We start from the raw sequence: 10436 nt of genomic DNA, 5'->3' as shown, positions 1-10436 counted from the left end.
ACCTGTATTTGTGCAATTCTGCAAACCCACCAAAAGTTACCAATGTTACATTTAATTCAACATCCTTTGACAAAAACAAAAACGTTACTGACTATGGAACTATATTACATAAATAGTATTCAAGAATAACAAATGAAAATGCAACTGTTACTGTATTGGAATAATAGATTTTCAGCTCTAAACTAAGAAGGTAAGTGACTGACTATATGGCTTTGTTTTATCAGAAATCTTCCATCCTCTATGGGACTCATTAGGTTGTCCACTAACATGTAAACAACTTCAGGAAATCTGACCTATAATCATCTGATCTGATGTTTATATCACTGTGCAATTCATTGAATTTGCCCATGCATTGTTTTTAAATCATTGAACTAGTATAGGCTTACTATATACGCAAAAAAATTAGAGTGTATGAAAAAAGGCTAAAGAAACCTCTTAAAAAGGAAACATTTTCTTTTTCAGTTTTCCATATGTGAATGAACATATCTCTCTGGGTTTCCGGACAGAGATCTCGGATGTTGTATCGGTATCAGATCATTTCCCCGAGTGCCCCGATTAACATAGAAACCACTGTTGCCGTAACCCTCTACATTTTCTCAAGTTATATGACTATATATCACTTTAGTTAATATAAAGCATATAATTGAGGCACTTCAGGTAACTTCATTCTAACACTTGGGTTTCTGCTGCGGTATTCACTAAGCACACGGTCTGTCGGGGCATTTTCCTGATGTATTCGTGGATGTTTGTTGTCTCATCCTGGACTATGATAATGCATGGTCAGGAGCCTTCTTGTATTGATGTCACTGGCTTCTATCTCCTCCTTTTGCCAGCCTTTTATGTCAGCAGGGTACCTGATCACAGGCAGGGCGTAAGTGTTTATAGCCCAGATCTTGTTCTTACCATTCATGTGACTTCTCAGGATTTGCCTGAACCACTGCAGGTACTTAGTGGTTGCAGCTTTCCGAGTGACCTCTTTGTGGTTCCCATTTGCCTGCCTGATCCCCAGTTACTTGTGGCTGTCCTCGATGCTTGCAATGTTGGCTTCTAGTAGTTCGATCCACTCAGTTCTGACTACCTTCCCTCTTGTCGTTATAATCCGACTACACTTATCCAATCTGAGTACTGACGGGGACTAGAAAAAGAGTGCATATTTCTCTTACGGTGTGTTCACACCGAACGCGATAGACGCGACCAGAGCATCAGGTTTACATGTAAAGTCAATGGAGGAACGCGATGAAGCGCGACTGGGGGTCCCGCGAAAATTCAGAAGCAGATTTGCATTGTGAAAACGCATGAGTCGCGCGAGTAGCGTGACTGACACGTTTGAAGCACGAATAAAAATACATGCGGCAGTTTGTGTGTATCCAGCTTCAAGCCACGCCACGACAACCAATCAGGAGCCTAGTGACATGATGCTCTGACCGTAGTTCAGAGGGGCAGGTCCAGCCAAAGCCATTTATTCTTCATTCAATATGGAGGAAAGGCTCATCCCGTAGCAAACCACCCGGAGCTGTACGACATCAGCTGTTTTCTCTACCGAGACAGGAATAAAAAAGGCTTAGCTTGGAGGAAGATGTGTGAAGAGATCGGGCAACCTGGTAAGTTCATTCATTTCTCTTTTGAAATTTTTGACTGACCCGGGGAAGCCGCACAAAAGCTAGCAAGCCGCCTACTGTCCCGCTATTTTCCTACTGATGTACAAATACTTTTCTGTTAACGAGATAATGTAGTTATTCAGAGGACATCTGCAGAAGAAAGTGGAAGAGCCTCAGGGACACATACTCCAAGTAGAAGAGGATGGAGAAGGAGAAGAGGAGCGGGTCTGCAGCAGGATCATATAACATATATGGGCATCAGTTTCCTCATGTGCAAATGGTTACTGGACTTCCTGACCAACCACCCCCAACATGTCCGGCTGGATAACCACTGCTCATCTACAATCACAATGAACACCAGTGTACCACAAGGCTGTGTGATGAGCCCTTTCCTCTACTCCCTCTTCACCCATGACTGGAGACTGACTTTATATAGCCTCTGTAGAAATTATCCACACATCTCACTTATCTTAACTGCACTACTGTATAATTCTGTATAAATAATCATTCAGTATAATACGATAATTTTAAAATTCTACAACTGCTTATAACTTGCATAGTTCACATTTCTGTATAGCTGTATATCTCATATTTCTGTATAGTTTTTTTTTAAATTTCATATTTCTGTATAGTTTTTTCATATTTATATCCTGTTCATAGCCTGTACTTAGCTTGTACTTAGGGCTGGGCCATATTATACCTTTCACGGTAATACCGGTACAATGTTAGGCAACGATAAGAAAATGAAATATCGCGATAGAATATGGGTAAAACTGTCACGGACTGCCGGGGCAGACCGTGTGGAGTGAGTAGAGGACCCAAGAGCAGACAGAGGCGAGGACACAAAACTGGACTTAACAAAAGCGAGCCTTTATTTAGGGCCAAAAACTCACGGTAAAAACAACAACAAAGTAATTGAGGGAAAACCTGAACGTAGACTGGGAAACTATGACTCTACTGAGATTTAGACTATGACTAAACAACATACAAACTATGACTTACTATGGCTGGGAAACTGTGACAAGGGGTAGGGGAGATAACACAGACCACGCAACACTGAACACAGCAAGACTGAGGACTAAATACACACATGAGGTGATCAGAAGAAGTGGAGACACATGAGGACACAGCTGACACACATAACCTAATGACAGGACAGGGGAAGTGAAAACTAAATGCAATGAACAAAGAACAGAGGACTCTTTCAAAATAAAACAGGAAACATGATGAGACAGACCAGACAACATGGGCTTGACAACATGAGACGTGGAACCCAAAGGGCAAATGAGACTAAGATCCAGGGGAAGGCTGAACAACTTAGGGGTTTAAGAGAGGTGGATGAGTTTAACCCAAATAATAAATGACAAAACACAAAGACTCAAGTTCTAACTAATAATGCAAAACAAGAACTTAACATATCCCCATACTAAAAACAGAAATACACAATATATAATGAACTCAAAATGCTGGGTCACAGACCCAGCCATGACAAAAACGCGAATGCGCAGTCCCTTAGTTTTCACACACACATGCCCGAAAAAGCCAAAAAAGGCAACGGAGAATGAGAAGGGGGAAAGCGGATTTTTGAGTGAAACGGATGAACCAGAACTGTTTTTAAAAAATGGTGCAACTTGACTGGTGTGGTGTTTGTCCATCAGATACACAGAAAAGCAAATTTTTTTGTAGAACATGCAAGCGGGCCGTTGTTATTGCCGTATATGTCAGATTAAGGTGCTCGTTAATCTGGGTGTAATCAGGGTTCTAAACCCCGTCCTTTCAGGTCCCAAAGTTAAACTATCACTGCAGCATCACTGAGAGTTATAAACTGTCTAAATTCTTTCGATCAGCATTGCTGCTTTACCAGGTGTAACTATGAAGTTTAACATACAGTCATCCGTGAAAACAGAATTTATTACATTTAACAGAGTTAGAAGCTAGCAGGAAATTAGCGGAAGTTAGCTCGCTAGTTTCGCCAGTTACCTAAGCATGATATACCATGTTCTGACTGAAAGAATTCTGAAAAAATTCAAGCATACAGCTTTCCTATCACTTCCAACATAAATGAAGACAGGAAAATAAACAGCAGCAGACGTTTGTATGGTTACTGAAGTTGGGCTAGCTGGTACATAATGATGTGCTACGTGATCGCTAGCGACACAGCTATGTTAGCTTAATATAAACAGCGAAGCTGGAGGATGAACGCTAACACTTTTCCTCTCGATAAAAGTTAACGTGAAGCTTCCTGATGGTTAGAGATACATGCAATCGCATGGCAGGATGCTGTAAACGGACCAAACTTCATTCAGGAGAACAACTGAGATAATCCATCCACAATACCAGGTTAGTCATTAATATACTGCAACAACATGGGAATGGAGCAGCTGTGATAGAATACAGCATTAATGAATCAATGGTACAGAAGTGCAGGAAGCAAGAAGAATGAGTTAAATAAAGTTTGATTTATCTGACTGCTTTGTTTCGCCTAATGTGCCTTATAATCCCGTGCACCTTGTGGTCCGAAAAATATTTATTTGACTTTTTTATTTGGCACACTGCAATTTAATGTTGCAAAGCGCCTCTTTTTAACTTCAGTGGATATTATATACATGGTTATGCTGAGGATATGTCAGCCCATTTCTACTGGAAATGCCTTTTGGTTAAACTTTCAGCAAGGAATTTGCACTGTTAAATGTTTATATAGCTTTAATGCACATAAAAAACAGCTGCTTGTTTAAGTGAAAATAAATGGATGGGGGGTTTTTTGTGTTGTATTTTGTCTCGCAGAAATTATATTGTCAGTTATATCAATATCCCAAATTTTCAAATATATATCGTGATATATTTTTTTGGCCATATCACCCTGCTCTACTTGTACTCACTACAGCCTGTACATACTTATAGTTATAGCATATTCATAACATACCTTCATACCGTGTACATTATAACATACCATAATAGACCCATTTCTGTAATATACTTACATATCTATATTTTTGCTAATATATATTTGTAATATATCTATATCATGGCTAAAGCACTTCTGGATGGATGCAAAATGCATTTCGTTGCCTTGTACCTGTGACATGTGCAATGACAATAAAGTTGAATTCTATTCTATTCTAATATTATTTCAAATAATTCTTTTTTAATAACTAATGTCTCAGTTCTGCTACACAGCAAAATATTAGCACACAACTTGACACATGTACAATTTTTTTCATAGTATACTAATGAAAAAATACACAACTATATAGGAACATAGTGAAGACCAATTATTTAAGACAATAAAGAGAGGTTAGTTTAGTTTAGTTTAGGCAAGCTCCATTTATTAAGTAAATTTTAAAAAGGCAGGAATGCACTTTAGAGGTTTGTGGGTTGCTCTTAAAAGAGCCGTTGTGGGGAAGTCACTGGGATGTCAAATAAGATATTCTTTTGGCTGCCAAGACACTGCTCCCTCTGCCGAGAAGTGGGCCATGAACTTCTCCCTCACCAGGACAGCCTCTCTTGAGTTGTTGGCCGCTACACGACCCAGGCCTTGCAACAGCCCGAATTAAACCAAGTCTAAATAAAACAAAATAAGGACTTTATAAGATAGACCTTCTATTACCAACAGTGGTCCTCATACCACAGTTTGATATCAGCAAACACCGAGAGCATACATTGATATGACACCACAGCTATGCTATCATTGCAAACACTGATAACAACATAAATCGAATTAAATCAGGACTTGATGAGACCTTTCGAGTATCACTAGAAATATTATAAACAGTCATCTCCATACCACAGTTTGCTAACAGTAAACACCGACGGCATTCACTGATAGCATACCACATCCATGTTATCAGTGTATAAACTGATAGTTTAACATATATTAGCATATGTATCAATAAAGGACTTCTGTATTAAACACTTTTACCAGGCATATGGACAGGCACTCTGCAGGTGGGATTGAGCACCTGTAGTTGGTATCCAGGCGGGTGATGCTTGGACCGATGTGGGACAGCAGCTCCTCAAATTGGGCGAGGGTAAGACAGTGGTACCGCTTTCGGCGGTACCACTGTCCATTTGCTTCAGACGGAGCTCCTGAAGCAAATGGTGAAACTCACCAAACTGCTCATGCTTCTGGAGGACCTGATGGTCCCAGGTATGGCGAGGACGTCCTTTACGCCGCTGCTCTGCTCTCTACAGTTAATAGAGAAGGGAGACTCTCTCTTCAAACGCTAGATCAACAGCTGCCATCTTGCAAACATACCGTCTGGCACTACTTCCTCCCACATTTCCGCTTCACGCGTGTAAAAATTGCATATTTTGAAGTGCGACCAGTTTGCGTTGGACGCGCTTTGAAATGCGAATGTGAACGCGACCAGCTTGGGGCTTCTGGCGCTTTTTAGTCGTGTCTATCGCATTCGGTGTGAACACACCCTTATACTGCCTTCCCTTCACTGGCTTCCCGTCAATTCCAGAATTGAATTCAAAATCCTACTCCTTATATACAAGGTCTTGAATAATCAGTTCCCATCATATTTTAATGACTTTATAGTACCATATCACCCCATTAGAGCACTTTGCTCTAGTACTGCAGGCTTGTTTTTCCTAGAGTATTATAAAGTAGAATGGGAGGCAGAGCCTTCTGTTTTCAGGCTCCTCTTCTATGGAACCAGCTTCCAGTTTGGATTTTGGGGACAGACATTATCCCAACTTTTAAGATTAGTCTTAAAACTTTCCTTTTTGCTAAAGCATATAGTTGGGGATGGATCAGGTGACCCTGAATTGTCCATTGGTTATGCTGGAATAGGTGTAGGCTGCTGGAGGATGATGCATTGAGTATTTCTTGTTCAGTCATTTTTTTCACTCACTGTGGGTAGATAGATAGACCTCTCTGCATCGAATCATTACGTGTTATTAATCTCTGGCTCTCTTCCACAGTATGGCTTTTGACCTGTCTTCCTCCTCTCACCCCAACTGGTTGCAACAGGTGGCCGCACCTCTCTGAGCCTAGTTTTGAACAAAAGATTACTATACATTGTACAATAACTTGTCATTTTATCCAATTTCGACTTTTTTCTATCACTCACATTTACATTAAATCAGAGACTGAACCTGTTCTATATCAAGGAAGTCATTCCCTTTATACACTCACACCCAACAGTCCGGTTTGCTGTCCTCGTGGAGACATCTCACCTAACCCAGTGATTTGCAAACTGTGGTAAGTATACCAGTGGTGGTACTTGGGCTCCCTCTAGTGGTACCGGGAAGTCCAGATTGTGTGTGTGTGGGTGTGTGTGTGTGTGTGTCTGTATGTATACATATATATGGATAGATGTAATTGGCATGTGATAGATATATTGATTTGCTGTAGTAAATTACAGATTTTGGTCCCCACACAGTAAAAACCAGTACACACACACACACACACAAAAGGCCAGCAGAATTTGACTCTTTTTACTAAATCATTTTCATAACAGCGATTAATAATCTGTGATAATGGGAAAAGAAGGAAAAACCTGAAATCCAAGCATGTTTAGACTTTAAATATTACCAGCATCAGTCTAAAAAGTTAAATATCTTTGCTTTATGACCATTACATATGTCAGCACTAAGAGAATAGACTTGAACACTTACATAAATGCCATAAATAATAGTGCAGTCATTTCAGTGTTATTTAACTAGACACAACAATATCTTGAGATGTTTAGAAATTTCATTCATTTTGAGTCCATATATAATTGGATTTAAAAGAGGATGAAATAAAATCAACTGAAAGGTCAATATCAAACGGAGAGTTTTTGATAAGTCTGTTTCCAGTCTCACTATAATTATATCAAAGGAAATAAAACAAGAAAAGTGAATTAAAACCAGCAAGTGGGGTAAACATGTCTTTACAGCTTTTTTTCTCACTTCTCTACACCTTTGGTAAGATATTTTAAGAATCTTGATGTATGAAAAAAGTATGAAAAGCAGAGGTAGAAGGGCAATGTTTATCAACATGACCACACCATATATAGATATTGCTACTGATGGCACACACTGAAGCTTGTGAACTGAATTATTACAAAAAATTCCTGTCAGAGTAAAGCTACAGAGTTTGACATTAGAATACAACACACCTAACATCAAGGCTTCAAAAGCAGGTATAAGCCAAGCTAAAATCAGACATACATATATAGTTATTTTATTCATAATAACTGGATATTGCAGGGGTTTACATATAGACACATACCTGTCATATGCCATTGCTGCCAACAGTAAAAATTCTGAACCAACCGAGGTGTAATATGATAAACCTTGGAAAAGACAGAGTGGATATGATATCATCTGTTTTTCAGACAAAACATCAGATAAGAGCTTTGGATAGATAATCATGCTGTAAAGAACAGAGTTGATTAACAAAGCTGCAATAAATATGTACATTGGCTCGTGAAGGTTTTTGTGAGTCCAGATAAGGAAAACTATAGTGGAATTAAAGCAGAGTATCAGAATATAAAGTGTAAATATGACCACAAAATAAAGATATCTGTATTTGTGCAATTCTGCAAACCCACCTAGAGTTAACCATGTTACATTTAATTCAACATCCATTCAAATGGTATTCATTAAAAAAACAAATGAAAAGACAAGTCTTAATGTATTGTAGTAATACTTTTCCAGCACCAAACTAAGAAGTAATTGGCTCTGTGGCTTTGTTTTATCAGAAAACTTCCCATTCTCAATGGGACTCATTAAGTTCTTCAAGAACATGTAAACAACTTCACCAAACTTTATCAGTTGATACTTTTGTCTGTATGATCTATCATCATCATCTAACATCATACCTCATACAGAGGTGGGTAGACTTAGTAGTGTAGATAAAATAATAATAAAATATCATTATTATTATTATTATTATTATTATTATTTGCATATAACTTTCCATAACCAAAGTGCTTGCTGGTACAGGAGAACCACTTCTAGTATATATTCTGAGCCCAGGCCATGAAGGACAGGTAATTAGTCAAATCTTAAAATCAATTCTAATGCAATATGTTAATTTTTCTTAGTCTTTAGAAGATGTCTAGCTGCTGTATTTTGCACGATCTACAGTCAATTTAATGCTTTCTGAATGGTACCTGTTAGAAGACCATTACATTACTGTATTTCTTGGATTATAAAGGTGCACTTTAAATCCTTGATTATGTTGAATGATGAATTGAAGGCAAAAAATACTGAATGCAATTCTAACAAGCTTGAAAGTCAGTATGTGTTCAACACAGCTTGAACTCCTTTGAGCAAATTTTACTGAATTTCTTTAAATAGTCTTCAGGAATAGTTCTCCAAGCTTCTTGAAGGGCATCCTAAACCAGTAATGTTGAGGTCCTGGTGCTGTGGACACCAGTCCATGACTGACAGTGTTCTGCAGTGTTGTTGTTTTTTTCGTTGTTGTTTTTCTTTTAAATCCAGGTTATTGAAAGCCATTGCTAATTAGATATTTTCTAAATTATATCACATGGTGGATCAAACTCTGACATAACTTATGAAAGTGACCAACATTATTAGAGACAAGGAGACAGAAGCAGGGCTACAGAGTCAGAATACAAACAGACTAAAGAAGTCTCTCCATAAACAACCACTGCCCAGTATTTACATCATAAGTGCCAGAATGCTCAGAAATCAAACAAATAAGTTGGAATTTGTTTGATTCCAACTCATCCCCAGCAGATCCAGTTTGGAAGTTGAGGTATACCATCACCTCGACTTCCTTCTTTTCTTGTGGCATTCGTGTTGCATATAAATTATGTCAGGGGACGTTTGGCGACATCGCTTTTATGATCCCACTCGGTGGTACTCAATTTAAATGTAAACAAGCTGAGTCAAGTTGAGTTGCCTTGAGCTGATCAGAGTATGTTCTAATTGAAAAGGGGTATTACTGTGATCTCTTTGCACAAGAAAACCTAGAGAACTACACAACCACTCTCCTGTTTTATATAAAGAACTGTCTGAATAGTGTCTATTGATATTCTCCTGATAGAAGATTCACCATGGGCGTCTGTACCATGGGCTTGCTTACAAATCCAGGTCTTATGGAAATGTGGAAATTCTTAAAGGGAGATAGCATGTTAATCGTGTAGTATACCCTGAAGAACCTGGAGAGGTTAATTCTCAAACATCTCACAACTCTGGCAAACAAACTGCTGGATCCCCTGCTGGTCACTTACTATTCTAGTATTGGGGTGAATGATGCAGTCATGTACCTCCTGCACAGATCACTGTCACACCTGGAGAGTACTGGAAGCACTGTGAGAGTCATGTTTTTTTTTTCTCCCTTCCTAACTGCCACCTCCAGAAATTCTCTGATGATACAGTCATTGATGGATGTCTGAGGGGAACGATCTAGAGTAAAGGAAGATCATCACCGACTTCATCATCTGGTGTGAATTCAACCAACCACCATCCATCGCACCAGTGAACATCCATAGTTTGGATATTGATGTGGTCGACACATACAAATTCCTGGGTGTTCAACTTAACAAGTTCCATCTGCTGGGCAAGCTGAGGTATTTTGGGTTATGCAGGACATTGCTGAGGACCTTTTATGACACTGTGAAGGCTTCTGCTCCATTTTATTTTGTTATCTGCCCTGGAGGTGGTAGCACAGAGAGGGACAGGAAAAAGACTGATAGACTGGTAAAGAGCGCCACCTCTGTCCTGACCACTCCAATAGATCTCATAGAGGAGGTGGGTGAAAGGAGAAGCCAAGCTTTGCCCATTGTGCACACTCAGCCCATGCATGAGACTGTGGAGGCCCAGAGCACCTCCTTTATCAGTAGGCCGTTACAGACACAGAAAAATATAAATAAG

The 10436-nt window shown here is 39.2% G+C and overlaps 1 protein-coding gene across 1 annotated transcript; it reads right to left on the bottom strand.

Moving 5' to 3' along the window:
• Positions 1-7259: 7259 nt before the first annotated feature.
• On the bottom strand, positions 7260-8401 carry LOC146500146 (olfactory receptor 6N2-like). The gene has a single exon (XM_085136362.1). It carries the CDS (start codon positions 8178-8180, stop codon positions 7260-7262), a length of 921 nt encoding a protein of 306 aa, XP_084992488.1. The 5' UTR covers positions 8181-8401.
• Positions 8402-10436: the final 2035 nt, after the last annotated feature.

This window comes from Neolamprologus multifasciatus, chromosome 16, assembly GCF_963576455.1.
Source record: "Neolamprologus multifasciatus chromosome 16, fNeoMul1.2, whole genome shotgun sequence".
Lineage (NCBI taxonomy): Eukaryota > Metazoa > Chordata > Actinopteri > Cichliformes > Cichlidae > Neolamprologus > Neolamprologus multifasciatus.
The sequence above is the reverse complement of the archived record's forward strand: the minus strand, read 5'-3'. Positions and strand labels throughout refer to the sequence as shown.

Excerpts from the sequence above, each read along its gene's own strand:
- LOC146500146 (XM_085136362.1), bottom strand. The coding sequence starts at position 8,180 with ATGGATGTTGAATTAAATGTAACATGGTTAACTCTAGGTGGGTTTGCA.